General features: G+C 48.4%; 1 protein-coding gene across 1 annotated transcript in view; it reads right to left on the minus strand.

Moving 5' to 3' along the window:
• The window catches only part of LOC137324934 (roquin-1-like), a 204,113-nt gene that overhangs the window by 59,347 nt on the left and 128,500 nt on the right, over nt 1-16,266 (minus strand). The window contains exons 5-9 of the mRNA XM_067989624.1: nt 11,238-11,477; nt 9,814-9,989; nt 7,572-7,772; nt 4,604-4,736; nt 1,178-1,296 (exon numbers count right to left, since the gene is read on the minus strand). Coding sequence (XP_067845725.1) covers nt 1,178-1,296; nt 4,604-4,736; nt 7,572-7,772; nt 9,814-9,989; nt 11,238-11,477 — 869 coding nt within the window. The remainder of the gene's footprint in view (nt 1-1,177; nt 1,297-4,603; nt 4,737-7,571; nt 7,773-9,813; nt 9,990-11,237; nt 11,478-16,266) is intronic.

Raw genomic sequence — 16,266 nt, forward strand, 5'->3', positions numbered from 1 at the left:
TTGGATTCACTTTTATGTTAGCTGCCAGTCTATTCTGATACTCTCTCTTTGCCCCTCTTATTTCCTTTCTCACTTCCCCTCTGAACTTTCTATATTCAGCCTGGTTCTCTCTTGTATTATCAACCTGACATCTGTCATACGCCCCCTTTTTCTGCTTCATCTTTACTCTCTATCTCTTTTGTCATCCAGGGAGCTCTGCCTTTAGTTACCCTACTTTTCCACTTCGTGGGAATGTACCTGGACTGTACCCAAACCATCTCGTCTTTAAAGGCCGCCCACTGTTCAATTACAGTTTTGCCTGCCAATCTTTGATTCCAATTTACCCGGGCCAGATCCGTTCTCAACCCACTGAAATTGGACCTCCTCCAATTAAGTATTTTTATGTAGATTGTTCCTTGTCCTTTTCCATAACTAATCTAAACCTTATGATACTATGATCACTGCTCCATAAATGTTCCCCCACTGACACTTGCTCCACTTGGCCCAACCCATTCCCCAGAACCAGGTCCAACAATACCTCCTTCCTCGTTGGGCGGGAAACATACTGGTCAAGAAAGTTATCCTGAACTTCAGAAATTCCTCCCCCTCTTTGCCCTTTACACTAGTAAGCGTGGTGCTGTGATGAGGTGAGCTCTGACAGAGAGAGCACGGGCAATCTGTCACTGTTGTAAAGTAGGAAACACGGCCCTGTTTTCGTGACGTTGGTTGAGGGATAAATATTGGCCAAGACACCGGGGAGAACTCGCCTGCTCTTCTTCGAATAGTGCCGTGGGATCCACCTGAGAGGGCAGACGGGGCCTCGGTTTAACGTCTCATCTGAAAGACGGCACCTCCGACAGTGCAGCACTCCCTCAGTACTGCACTGGGAGTGTCGGCCAGGATTATGTGCTCAAGACAACGGAGTAGAGCTTGAACCCACAACCTTCTGACTCGGAGACGAGAGTGTGGATACTGAGCCAGGCTGAGACCGTACAACACAATAGGGAGTGATCTCAGCACAGAATTCTTATACAGTTCTGCTTTAATATGAAGACTAAATTCAGAAATGGATATTGCTGAACAAGGAGCCCACGGTACCATTAAGATACTGATCCAACGCAGACCAAAAACAAACAGAATCGCACTGCGTCCCCCTCCACCAGCCGCTAACTCAGAGTGTTGGTCGAAGCCCCCTTACCTGCTGCTGGTCGGTCCCTTTCTTGCTGTGGTTCTGTATAAAATCCACCAGCCCGTGCACAACTGTCTTTACTGCCACCAGGCCGCACTCCAGCTGCTCCCACGTTGGAGGAGGAGCATCTGCACGGAAACACGGCAAATAGGACAGTCAGACAGGGAGAAGAAAACAGCTCCATCAGCACAGCACGACTAGCAGTCAGACCGCAGGGGAATCGTCACAGGACAGGATAGTCAGCAATGAGCATGAAACTTACCAGAGACAAATGTAGTCCTGTAATGTTTTAAAGCTACACACTAAACTCTTCAAAACTTACAAGAAATTATAACTTGAAGAGGACCGTGTTATTGGGGGGGGGAGGGGAGGAGAGAGTGTGGTTTGTGTGTAAGTACTCCTGGCCATTTGTGTAATATCAGAATGACAAATGAAGCTCTCTACCTTGCAGCAGATACAGCCATTTTCATTAATTTTTTTTAAATTCATGGGATGTGGGCGTCGCTGGCGAGGCCGGCATTTATTGCCCATCCCTAATTGCCCTTGAGAAGGTGGTGGTGAGCCGCCTTCTTGAACCGCTGCAGTCCGTGTGGTGAAGGTTCTCCCACAGTGCTGTTAGGAAGGGAGTTCCAGGATTTTGACCCAGTGACGATGAAGGAACGGCGATATATTTCCAAGTCAGGATGGTGTGTGACTTGGAGGGGAACGTGCAGGTGGTGGTGTTCCCATGTGCCTGCTGCTCTTGTTCTTCTAGGTAGAGGTTGCGGGTTTGGGAGGTGCTGTCGAAGAAGCCTTAAACATTCACATTTGCTGCAGTGCATCCTGTGGATGGTACACACTGCAGCCACTATGCGCCGGTGGTGAAGGGAGTGAATGTTTAGGGTGGTGGATAGGGTGCCAATCAAGCGGGCTGCTTTGTCCTGGATGGTGTCGAGCTTCTTGAGTGTTGTTGGAGCTGCACTCATCCAGGCAAGTGGAGAGTATTCCATCACACTCCTGACTTGTGCCTTGTAGATGGTGGAAAGGCTTTGGGGAGTCAGGAGGTGAGTCACTCGCCACAGAATACCCAGCCTCTGACCTGCTCTTGTAGCCACAATATTTATATGGCTGGTCCAGTTCAGTTTCTGGTCAATGGTGACCCCCAGGATGTTGATGGTGGGGGATTCGGCGATGGTAATGCCGTTGAATGTCAAGGGGAGGTGGTTAGACTTTCTCTTGTTGGAGATGGTCATTGCCTGGCACTTGCCTGGCGTGAATGTTACTTGCCACTTATCAGCCCAAGCCTGGATGTTGTCCAGGTCTTGCTGCATGCGGGCTCGGACTGCTTCATTATTTGAGGGGTTGCGAATGGAACTGAACACTGTGCAATCATCAGCGAACATCCCCATTTCTGACTTTATGATGGAGGGAAGGTCATTGATGAAGCAGCTGAAGATGGTTGGGCCTAGGACACTGCCCTGAGGAACTCCTGCAGCAATGTCCTGGGGCTGAGATGATTGGCCACCAACAACCACTACCATCTTCCTTTGTGCTAGGTATGACTCCAGCCACTGGAGAGTTTTCCCCCTGATTCCCATTGACTTCAATTTTACTCGGGCTCCTTGGTGCCACACTCGGTCAAATGCTGCCTTGATGTCAAGGGCAGTCACTCTCACCTCACCTCTGGAATTCAGCTCTTTTGTCCATGTTTGGACCAAGGCTGTAATGAGGTCTGGAGCCGAGTGGTCCTGGTGGAACCCAAACTGAGCATCGGTGAGTTGGTTATTGGTGAGTAAGTGCCGCTTGATAGCACTGTTGACAACACCTTCCATCACTTTGCTGATGATTGAGTCGGGATGGTGTGTGACTTGGAGGGGAACGTGCAGGTGGTGTTGTTCCCATGCGCCTGCTGCCCTTGTCCTTTTAGGAGGTCGAGGTTGTAGGTTTGGGAGGTGCTGTCGAAGAAGCCTTGGCGAGTTGCTGCAGTGCCTCTTGTAGATGGTACACACTGCAGTCACGGTGCGCCGGTGGTGGAGGGAGTGAATGTTTAAGGCAGTCCCGCAGTGTGGCTCTCCCCTTGCCCCAGGGACCCGCTTTGGTGATTTAAGTTACAGGGAGTAATTCCACGGAGCAACCTGGAAACTGCTGCCCGGGACAGGAACAGTACCTGGACCTGGGCCTACCTCAGCCTGGGATAGTTAATACTGTCTAGCTCCTGTGTTATCGGATTGAGAATGAAGAACAGGCAAACCTGAGGGCTGAATTAACGCGGAGCCAGCAGGCAAACTGTTCACAAACGGATGTGCAAGCTTTCAACAACAACAACTTGCATTTATATTGCACCTTTAACATAGTAAAACGTCCCACGGTGCTTTACAGGAGTGTTATCAGACAAAATGTGACACCGAGCCAAGGAAGGAAATATTTAGGGCAGGTGCCCAAACGCCTGGTCAAAGAGGTAGGTTTTAAGGAGGGTCTTAAAGGAAGAGAGAGGTTTAGGGTGGAGAAAGTGGAGGCTTGTGTGCATATGGAGCCCACTCACTGCTCTTGGAAAGCAGCCTTACACCCATCATTTAGGGGCTCTGAGGGGAGTCGCGTCACATCTGTGAGACAGCCCTGCCTGTTGGCTATCTCCTCCGGCTCTTGGGAGTTCGGTTTGCAAGGAGGTCATCGGGTCGGTGTCGTGCCTGGCCACATTATGCGAGTGATCACTTGAGATGAGATGGATTCTGTGCACTGACTTCCCTGCCTGGGAAATTGAAGCTTTGTTGCAAAATCTCAGCAGCCACATCTGCTGGAAGGTAACAATCAAATGCAACACTGGGTAACTTCAGCTGCCAAAGCTCACTTGACCTATCTCAGGGCGATCAGTAAACCCTTTGACGTCTCTGCTGCCCGTATCCTAACTCGTACCAAGTCCGGTTCACCCATCATCCCTGTGCTCACTGACCTACATTGGCTCCTGGTGCGGGAACACCTCGATTTTAAAATTCTCATCCTTGTTTTCAAATCCCTCCGTGGCTTCACCCCTCCCTGTCTCTGTAACCTCCTCCAACCCCCGAGATCTCTGCGCTCCGCTAATTCTGGCCTTTTGCACATCCCCGATTTTAATCGCTCCACCATTAATGGCCATGCCTTCAGCTGCCTCGGCCCCAAGCTCTGGAATTCGCTCCTTAAACCTCTCCATCTCTCTCTCTTCCTTTAAGACACTCCTTAAAACCTGCCTCTCACCTGTCCTAGTAGCTCCTTATGTGGCTCGGTGCCAAATTTTGTTTGGTAACGCTCCCGTGAAGCACTTTGGGACATCTCACTACATAAAAGGCACCATATAAATGCAATTTATTGCTGTTGTTGGCATGGGTTCATGTGTTTCGCCACCACGTGTGAATCAGAGCCGGGACGGTGCTGGAGGAGAGCGGGTTTGCAACATTGGAATTAGCAGCTGTTTTCGGGTACCTGGACTGGGGTCGATGTTTGCCAGCAACTCCAGGTGCGGCCGAAGCCGGTTCAGATTGGCAGGGTCTCCAGTTCGTTGCAGGGCGATAGTCAGCTCCTGGACACTTTGTGCAAAGGAGGCCGGCGTCTGCAACTGAAAGGCAATGGCACAGAAGGAAGAACGATTACAACTGACTTTCAAAAAGTCCCCCTAGCTCCAAGTCAACCAACTCATCCAACATCACAGGACATCCAAGTGAAAAAATAATTCCAAACGATCCCAGAGAAATCCGGTTCTAACAGTGAGTGAAGCATGAGTCACAGGAACAAAGGACATCAATTACAGAAAGAGACAGCTGCCCACTGGGCCTGTGCCTTTCAACTGAACGTGTCCAGGTCTCCATCATCATGGACCAACTACGGAACACAGTTTAGGAGAAAATATACCAATGACCTTCAAAGGTACGGAGTATAAACTTCATCTAACATACATGATTCAATCCTGACCAGTTCCACTCCATATGGAGTTCCGCAGAATCAAGTAACTGACTATAATACATACCATCTAATCCTGAAGGCCCTCAGTCCCGTTCTCAATCCTATTACAGCTAATCAATACAGCATGAAGTGCAGTGACTCCATTTCACATATCGACAAACAACAAGGAAAGTGCTACATTCATGGCAAAGGCTCCCTCCTCATACCATGTACACTCTCCCCTATCATGGACTCTCCCCACCCATTTAATCTCCCTCCACACACCATGTACACTCTCCCCTATCATGGACTCTCCCCACCCATTTAATCTCCCTCCACACACCATGTACACTCTCCCCTATCATGGACTCTACCCACCCATTTAATCTCCCTCCACACACCATGTACACTCTCCCCTATCATGGACTCTACCCACCCATTTAATCTCCCTCCACACACCATGTACACTCTCCCCTATCATGGACTCTCCCCACCCATTTAATCTCCCTCCACACACCATGTACACTCTCCCCGATCATGGACTCTACCCACCCATTTAATCTCCCTCCTCATACCATGTACACTCTCCCCTATCATGGACTCTCCCCACCCATTTAATCTCCCTCCACACACCATGTACACTCTCCCCTATCATGGACTCTACCCACCCATTTAATCTCCCTCCACACCCCATGTACACTCTCCCCTATCATGGACTCTCCCCACCCATTTAATCTCCCTCCACACACCATGTACACTCTCCCCTATCATGGACTCTACCCACCCATTTAATCTCCCTCCACACCCCATGTACACTCTCCCCTATCATGGACTCTACACCCACCCATTTAATCTCCCTCCACACACCATGTACACTCTCCCCTATCATGGACTCTACCCACCCATTTAATCTCCCTCCACACACCATGTACACTCTCCCCTATCATGGACTCTACACCCATTTAATCTCCCTCCACACACCATGTACACTCTCCGCTATCATGGACTCTACACCCATTTAATCTCCCTCCACACACCATGTACACTCTCCCCTATCATGGACTCTCCCCACCCATTTAATCTCCCTCCACACACCATGTACACTCTCCCCTATCATGGACTCTACCCACCCATTTAATCTCCCTCCTCATACCATGTACACTCTCCCCTATCATGGACTCTCCCCACCCATTTAATCTCCCTCCACACACCATGTACACTCTCCCCGATCATGGACTCTACCCACCCATTTAATCTCCCTCCACACACCATGTACACTCTCCCCTATCATGGACTCTACACCCACCCATTTAATCTCCCTCCACACACCATGTACACTCTCCCCTATCATGGACTCTACACCCATTTAATCTCCCTCCACACACCATGTACACTCTCCCCTATCATGGACTCTACACCCATTTAATCTCCCTCCACACACCATGTACACTCTCCCCTATCATGGACTCTACCCACCCATTTAATCTCCCTCCACACACCATGTACACTCTCCCCTATCATGGACTCTCCCCACCCATTTAATCTCCCTCCACACACCATGTACACTCTCCCCTATCATGGACTCTACCCACCCATTTAATCTCCCTCCACACACCATGTACACTCTCCCCGATCATGGACTCTACCCACCCATTTAATCTCCGGATGAAAATTTCTGTGTAAATTCTCCCGGATCCCACAAGGTAACTCCTGAATGTTCGTCTTTCTCACATCTCCATTATCGAACCCTGGCCTTGCACAGAGAACCCTCCACCCTCAGCCCCAGCACCATCGAAACCATAGAGGGGTATTTGATCACATTAGTCTTAAAATGTTAGTGCAGCGGTACTAAGAAGGAAAGCAATGAGGGTTCAATTTATATTTTGTTGGTAAAGAGCAAGGATAAGGCCCAATTAATTGAGTCAACCTGTTCAAAGGATTGTAAACAATTTTACAACACCAAGTTATAGTCCAGCAATTTTATTTTAAATTCACAAGCTTTCGGAGACTTCCTCCTTCCTCAGGCAAATGTTTCAGGAAACATTTGCCTGAGGAAGGAGGAAGTCTCCGAAAGCTTGTGAATTTAAAATAAAATTGCTGGACTATAACTTGGTGTTGTAAAATTGTTTACAATTGTCAACCCCAGTCCATCACCGGCATCTCCACATCATGTTCAAAGGATGTTAAAGATCCCATGAAGAGGAGCAGGGAGCTCTTCCAGTGTCTTGGCCAACGTTCCCGTCTCAACCCAAAAACAGATTAGCCACTCACTCATCTCACTGCTTTCGTTGGGATCTTGCTGTGCACAAAATGGTTGCTGTGCCTGCCAACATAACAGAAATCACTGCACCTCAAAGGAAATGGCTGCCGGTGAGATGCTCTGGGATGTTTGAGAGAGACGGGGTTACGTAGACACTAGTGTTTTTTCCCCCCAGACGTGCAAGGTGCCTCAGTACATTGCCATGGATTTCTAGCCATGGTCCAGGTTAGCAAAAGCTTTCAGCGACCGTACCTTGTCAATAATAGACTGCATGTGTGACTTGTGCGACAGGTCTCCATAAAGGAGGGAGGACCACTGGTCAGGAGCGATGCGAAGGCCCGCCTCCATGGCGATCTGCACAATCTGTGAGTCGTGTTCCCGCCGCAGTGCTTCGTATGTCCGGAACTCCTCCTTCAGCTGCATCAGAGAGGAATCTTCATCCCTCTTTGTGACCTGCAACAGTGAGTAAACCATTAAACACAGCGTCAGAATCAGTGAGGGAATTTGCTCCAGTTCTAATAGAATCATAGAATCTTACAGCGCAGAAGGAAACCGTTTGTCCCATTGTGTCTGTGAAAGAGCAATCCAATTAGTCTTATTCCCCCGCTCTTTCCCAATAGCCCTGTACATTTTTATTTTTCAAATATATATTCAATTCCCTTTTGAAAGTTATTATTGAATCTGCTTCCACCACTCTTTCAGACCGTGTATTCCAGGTCATTACAACTCGCTGAGTAAAGAAAATTTCTCCTCATCTCCCCCCTGGCTTTTTGCCAATTACCTTAAATCTGCGTCCTCTGGTTACTGACCCTCCTGCCAGTGGAAACAGTTTCTCCTTATTTACTCTATCAAAACTCCTCATGATTCTGAACACCTCGATTAATCTCCCCTGAACCGTATTTGCTCCAAGGAGAACAACCCCAGCTTCTCCAGTCTCTCCACATAACTGAAATCCCTTGATCCCTGGAACCATTCTAGTAAATCTCCTCGGCACCCTCTCTCAGGCCTTTACATTCTTCCTAAAGTTTGTTGCCCAGAATCGGACACAATACTCCAGTTGAGGCCTAACCAGTGTTTTATAAAGGTTTAGCATAACTCTACACCTCTATTTACAAAGCCAAGGATCCCCTATGCTTTTGAACAGCTTTATGAACTTGTCCTGCTACCTTCAAAGATTTGTATATGTGACCCCCAGGTCTCTCTGTTCCTGCACCCTCTTTAAAATTGTCCCATTTAGTTTTGTTGCCTCTCCTCATTCTTTCTACCAAAATGCATCACTTCATACTTCTCTGTGTTAACTTTCACCTGCCATGTGTCTGCCCATTTCACCAGTCTGTCTATGTCCTCCTGAAGTCTGTTACTATCCTCCTCACTGTTTACTACAACATCAACTTGTATTTATATAGCGCCTTTAATGTAGTAAAACATCCCAAGACCCTTAACAGGAGCGATTATCAGACAAAATTTGACACCGAGCCACATAAGGAGATATTAGGACAGGTGACTAAAAGCTTGGTCAAAGAGGTAGGTTTTAAGGAGCGAGTTAAAGGAGGAGAGAGAGGCGGAGAGGTGTAGAGAGGGAATTCCAGAGCTTAGGCCCTAGGCACGGCCGCCAATGGAGGGGCAAAGGAAATCAGGGATGCACAAGAGGCCAGAATTGGAGGAGCGCAGAGATCTCGGAGGGTTGTAGGGCTGGAGGAGGTTACAGAGATAGGGGGGGATTTAAAAATAAGAATGAAAATTTTAAAATCCAGGCATTCAAGGACCAGGAGCCAATGTAGGTCAGCAAGCACAGAGGTGATGGGTGAGCAGGACTTAGCGTGAGTTAGGATACAGGCAGCAGAGTTTTGGATGAGCTCAAGGTTACGGGTGGTGAAAGGTGGGAGGTCGGCCGAGAGAACATTGGAATAGTCGAGTATGGCGGTAATAAAGGCATGGATGAGGGTTTCAGCAGCAGATGAGCTGAGGCAGAGGCGGAGATAGGCGATGTTACGGAGGTGGAAGTAGGCGATCTTGGTGATGGAGCGGATATGGGTTCGGAAGCTCATCTCAGGGACAGATAGGACGCCGAGGCTGCGAACGGTCTGGTCCAGCCTCAGACATTGGCCAGGGAGAGGGATGGAGTTGGTGGTTAGGGAACGGAGTTTGTGGAGGGGACTGAAGACAATGGCTTCGGTCTTCCGAAAATTTGATTGGAGGACATTTCTACTCATCCAGTCCCGGATGTCGAACAAGCAGTGTAACAAATCCGAGAGAGTGGTAGGGTCGAGAGAGGTGATGGTGAGGTAGAGCTGGGTGTCATCAGCGTACATATGGAATACTACATTTAAAAGTTATGTCTCATTTGCAAACTTTGAAATTATGTCCTTTATACCCAAATCCAGGTCATTAATATATATCAAAATAATTATTTAATATTGCAGATGCCCTTAAACTGAACCAGTGACATCCAATTTGCACATTTCAATTGGAGCCAAAGACCTACTGAACTTACTTTGAAACAGGAGGCTCTGTACAGAAGCTGCACCACGTGCCCAATGCTGGTCTTCGAGGCTTGAGGAAATCGGGGTTCCAGTCTCTGGACTACAAATAGCACCAAGACTTTCCTGGAGAGTGCGGAGCCATCTTCCAGTGCAAGTAGGACCAGTTTGAGGGCTTCTTCCTGCATTGCTGGGAGCCAGAGAGATCATTAATCCAAGAAGGCAGAGATCAAACACCGTCCGTCCCACAGTTTCTCCGATCCCCCTCCGTCCCACAGTTTCTCCGATCCCCCTCCGTCCCACAGTTTCTCCGATCCCCCTCCGTCCCACAGTTTCTCCGATCCCCCTCCGTCCCACAGTTTCTCCGATCCCCCTCCGTCCCACAGTTTCTCCGATCCCCCTCCGTCCCACAGTTTCTCCGATCCCCCTCCGTCCCACAGTTTCTCCGATCCCCCTCCGTCCCACAGTTTCTCCGATCCCGCCCCGTCCCACTGATCTCTAATCCCGCCCCAATTATTTAGTTTACATGTATCATTCACAGGTATTGAGAGAGCTGGCAAGGAACCAAACAGAAAGATTTAAAGCAAATGAAATGCTGTTGAATTGCACAGGGAAAGAGGAGAATGGTGCTTTTAAATAATGTCTCTGACATTGGTGTTTGAATCTCGAGTTAAAGTACTTTGATCGGACAGTGTAGAGGGAGCTTTACTCTGTATCTAACCTGTGCTGTACCTGCCCTGGGAGTGTTTGATGGGACAGTATAGAGGGAGCTTTACTCTGTATCTAACCCGTGCTGTACCTGCCCTGGGAGTGTTTGATGGGACAGTGTAGAGGGAGCTTTACTCTGTATCTAACCCGTGCTGTACCTGCCCTGGGAGCGTTTGATGGGACAGTGTAGAGGGAGCTTTACTCTGTATCTAACCCGTGCTGTACCTGCCCTGGGAGCGTTTGATGGGACAGTGTAGAGGGAGCTTTACTCTGTATCTAACCCGTGCTGTACCTGCCCTGGGAGTGTTTGATGGGACAGTGTAGAGGGAGCTTTACTCTGTATCTAACCCGTGCTGTACCTGCCCTGGGAGTGTTTGATGGGACAGTATAGAGGGAGCTTTACTCTGTATCTAACCCGTGCTGTACCTGCCCTGGGAGTGTTTGATGGGACAGTGTAGAGGGAGCTTTACTCTGTATCTAACCCGTGCTGTACCTGCCCTGGGAGCGTTTGATGGGACAGTGTAGAGGGAGCTTTACTCTGTATCTAACCCGTGCTGTACCTGCCCTGGGAGTGTTTGATGGGACCATAGCAGATTCCCCGGCACTGTTGGCACAAATATTTACATTTAAAAAACCATTTTATTTTGGAAGTGTCTAATATCCTGACGTGTTGACACACACGGTGGGTGCTGAAGTGAAACTACTGCACTGCCTCTGTTCGGTACTGTACCTGGTCCAAGAAACTGGCAACCCCTGGCTCTCACAGCTGCCCAGAGATTGGATGAAAGTTGCTGAGGGTTTTGATGCTGAAGGATGAGCTCGGTGACGGTGCGCTCCCCCAGTGAACGTGCAGCTCGCATGGCCCGGATCCGGCCTTCCTCCTCCACCAGCTGACAGTGAACCAGTGTAACCAGCTTCCTCTGCATGGGCCTGCTCAGCACGCTCTGCGCAGCACTGCTGAGCACAACACCTGCAATACAACACAGCACAGCACAGCTCAGCACAGGGCACGAGACTGCGTGAGTTCGGAACCGGACCGGGCCGGGCCGGGCCTCCACTGACTCAGACGGGGCCTGTGACTACTCACGCTGCATTAATACCATGGCTTACAGTCAGGAATACAGACATCAAACTCAGATTGGCAATGGGGGTCGGCCAGCTTCCACTGTGCAGAGTCCGGCATTCTGCAATTCTGAAGGGTCCAGGAACCGGGAATTCCACATCCCACAACAAGACCCCAGAACAGAGAATCACATATCCCACAGCGAGACCCCAGAACAGATTCCAACCCCAAGATACCTGAAAACAAGACCCTAAAACAGAACATTAAGTTCCCACAATCACTAACAGTCACTTTGTGAAGTGCACTATGGCAGAAACATGAGCTTCTGTCTCCCTGTCGCATGATTTTTAACTAGTCATGGGTAAATCCAAATTAAAAATGACACCAGCCAGCCGTGTTTTTGTGTGAGATTTCCTTTCTCAGTCTGAATGCACGCTCATCAACTCGAGCGCTGGGATTTCTGTTCTAAACAGACCTTCCTTGTTTCAGGCTGCTGTCCGCACTGTGACCTTTGTCAATTCACCTCAGTGATTGTCGCCTAGCTGTGTCATTCCCTCAGTCATCAGGTGTTAAGAGCCAGTCGGACTGTGGGTGTGTGTGAACAACAGCAACTTGCATTTATACAGCGCCTTTAACGCAGTAAAACGTCCCCAGGCGCTTCACAGCTGCGTAATCAGACAATATTCCATACTGAGCCACAAAGGAGATATTAAGACAGGTGACAAAGAGGTATGTTTTAAGGAGCGTCTTAAAGGAGGTGGAGAGATTTAGGGAGGGAATTTCAGAGCTTGGGGCCTCGGCAGCTGAAGGCACGGCCGCCAATGGTGGAGTGAAGGGGGAGGGGGGGGGGGGGATGGACATGAGGCCAGGGTTGGAGAAACACAGAGTTCTCGGAGGGTTGTAGGGCTGGAGGAGATTACAGAGGCAGGGAGGGGGCGAGGCCATGGAGGGATCAAACACCACCAGGAGGAGATACAGTACCATAGCTGATTGTTTTACTTTGACACGAGAATTGGTCGGACACCGATCGCTAAAAGACAATCCTAAAAGAGACAACCCTTAAAACCAGGGGACTATCTCGGGATTCTTCAGCCTTCTATTTGTTGAGCCGATATGGTTTAAGAAGCAGTTGATATTCCGTAAGAATTGATCTTATGTCCGTGCCAGAGACACTGCTGGCACCAGTCAGCTGCCCCGTCCGCGGTCAGCTTGTTCGACGGGCTCTGGATGGGCCTGCCGCACGGGATGTAATTTTGGGTCAGTGAAGGACTGCTGGCTTCCTGTTCCACACCAGCAGCATTCTGTGGTAGAGCGGAAAGGGGGCATGGGTGAAATAGATGGCACAGGGATTTTTTTCCCCCCATTGGGGCCTACCCTTCATCGCCCACTCTAAACAGACATGGTACAGCCGGAGTAGTGCTCAGGTGCTTCTTAGGTACGGTGCAGGACTCGGGTGGGAATACAAGGAGTGGTTGGTTGCCTGACGCCATTCAACCGATTTGGACCCCGATTACCGGCCTCAGGAGGGGCAACCGGCCAGGTTGGCGAGAGGGGCACCAGGCAATGTTCTCAATCAGAACCCTGTGAATTGGGCGTCCAGATTGCTAGGCACTGGTAAGTATACAGAGTAAAGCTAAGGTAAACAAATTCCTGCCATTTCTCAATTTTTTTTTCAGTTGGCCTTCAGGTTTTCACGAGCATTTATACCAATTCTTTTCTTTATTGATTAGTGCCACCAATGGGTTTACCAATTGGAATTTTCCAACCTGAGAATATGCTTTTGTTTTTAAACCCAGTTGGCAGCGAGTTTGATTATTGTACCGTTAGTATTTTGCCTTTCCGCGTGAGTAAATAATTTTATCTTTTAGCCATTGCACCATGGTCCAAGCAGCATGGTATTTTTCTGCCGTCTGAAATGAAAGGAGCATTGGAACGTAGGATGAGGAGGAGGCCATTCAGCCCCTCAAGCCTGTTCCGCCATGGCTGATCTGCATCTTAACTGCATCTACCTGTCTTGGTTCCGGAACCCTTAATACCCTTGCCTAACAAAAATGCAGAACATGATGGCCATGTTTTCCATTAAGTAACGGACTGAGTTTTGGGGTCAATTGTTAGATCTGGGCACAGTAACACCCAAGGCAGAGAATAAAGACACAGGTTTTAAATCATAAGAGACTGGCACTGCACATGGAAACTGTAATCTAAACAGGAACAAAAGGAAAGGTGCTGGGGAAAAGCACCGAACGATACCGATTTCCCTACACCTCCAGGGTTAGAAAGCTTGTATAAAAGGCATGACTCACACACTGGATTTCACAGTTGAAAGGGTAGGTCATTGTTATTCCAGTTAGGTTGTGCAGAGATTCCCCTCGACCTCCGGCAAATTATTTCCTTATAAACCAGGCAGTCACAACAGAAAGAGGCCTGGTAAAATATTGTTCTGCTAACATCACTGTGCATGGGAATCCTCTTACCCCTTAATCATTTCCAGTCTTTAACTCACTCCCTGTTATTCCATATATAAACCACCCAATTCCCTCGATTAGATTCCAGCCTGTAACTCACTCCCGGGTATCTGTTATTCTATATATAAACCCCCCGAACCCCTCGATTAGATCCCAGCCTGTAACTCACTCCTGGGTATCTGTTATTTTATATATAAACCCCCCGAACCCTCGATTAGATTCCAGTCTGTAACTCACTCCCGGGTATCTGTTATTCTATATATAAACCCCCCAAACCCCTCGATTAGATTCCAGCCTGTAACTCACTCCCGAGTATCTGTTATTTTATATATAAACCCCCGAACCCCTCGATTAGATCCCAGCCTGTAACTCACTCCCAGGTATCTGTTATTTTATATATAAACCCCCCGAACCCCTCGATTAGATCCCAGTCTGTAACTCATTCCCGGTATCTGTTATTCTATATATAAACCCCCTGAACCCCTCGATTAGATTCCAACCTGTAACCCACTCCCGGGTATCTGTTATTCGACATATAAACCACCCGAACCCCTCGATTAGATTCCAGCCTGTAACTCACTCCCGAGTATCTGTTATTCTATATATAAACCCCCCGAACCCCTCGATTAGATCCCAGTCTGTAACTCACTCCCGGTATCTGTTATTCTATATATAAACCCCCTGAACCCCTCGATTAGATTCCAACCTGTAACCCACTCCCGGGTATCTGTTATTCTATATATAAACCACCCGAACCCCTCGATTACATTCCAGCCTGTAACCCACTCCCGGGTAACTGTTATTCTATATATAAACCCCCCGAACCCCTCGATTAGATTCCAACCTGTAACCCACTCCCGGGTATCTGTTATTTTATATATAAACCCCCGAACCCCTCGATTAGATTCCAGCCTGTAACCCACTCCCGGGTATCTGTTATTCTATCTATAAACCCCCGAACCCCTCGATTAGATTCCAACCTGTAACCCACTCCCGGGTATCTGTTATTTTATATATAAACCCCCCGAACCCCTCGATTAGATCCCAGTCTGTAACTCATTCCCGGTATCTGTTATTCTATATATAAACCCCCTGAACCCCTCGATTAGATTCCAACCTGTAACCCACTCCCGGGTATCTGTTATTCTATATATAAACCACCCGAACCCCTCGATTAGATTCCAGCCTGTAACTCACTCCCGAGTATCTGTTATTCTATATATAAACCCCCGAACCCCTCGATTAGATCCCAGCCTGTAACTCACTCCCAGGTATCTGTTATTTTATATATAAACCCCCCGAACCCCTCGATTAGATCCCAGTCTGTAACTCACTCCCGGTATCTGTTATTCTATATATAAACCCCCTGAACCCCTCGATTAGATTCCAACCTGTAACCCACTCCCGGGTATCTGTTATTCTATATATAAACCACCCGAACCCCTCGATTACATTCCAGCCTGTAACCCACTCCCGGGTAACTGTTATTCTATATATAAACCCCCCGAACCCCTCGATTAGATTCCAACCTGTAACCCACTCCCGGGTATCTGTTATTTTATATATAAACCACCCGAACCCCTCGATTAGATTCCAGCCTGTAACTCACTCCCGGGTATCTGTTATTCTATATATAAACCCCCCGAACCCCTCGATTAGATTCCAGCCTGTAACCCACTCCCGGGTATCTGTTATTCTATATATAAACCACCCGAACCCCTCGATTAGATTCCAGCCTGTAACTCACTCCCGGGTAACTGTTATTCTATATATAAACCCCCCGAACCCCTCGATTAGATTCCAGCCTGTAACCCACTCCCGGGTATCTGTTATTCTATATATAAACCACCCGAACCCCTCAATTAGATTCCAGCCTGTAACTCACTCCCGGGTATCTGTTATTCTATATATAAACCCCCCGAACCCCTCGATTAGATTCCAGCCTGTAACCCACTCCCGGGTATCTGTTATTCTATATATAAACCACCCGAACCCCTCGATTAGATTCCAGCCTGTAACTCACTCCCGGGTATCTGTTATTCTATATATAAACCCCCGAACCCCTCGATTAGATTCCAGCCTGTAACCCACTCCCGGGTATCTGTTATTCTATATATAAACCACCCGAACCCCTCGATTAGATTCCAGCCTGTAACTCACTCCCGGGTATCTGTTATTCTATATATAAACCACCCGAACCCCTCGATTAGATTCCAGCCTGTAACTCACTC

Source organism: Heptranchias perlo, chromosome 9 (assembly GCF_035084215.1).
Source record: "Heptranchias perlo isolate sHepPer1 chromosome 9, sHepPer1.hap1, whole genome shotgun sequence".
NCBI classification, from domain to species: domain Eukaryota; kingdom Metazoa; phylum Chordata; class Chondrichthyes; order Hexanchiformes; family Hexanchidae; genus Heptranchias; species Heptranchias perlo.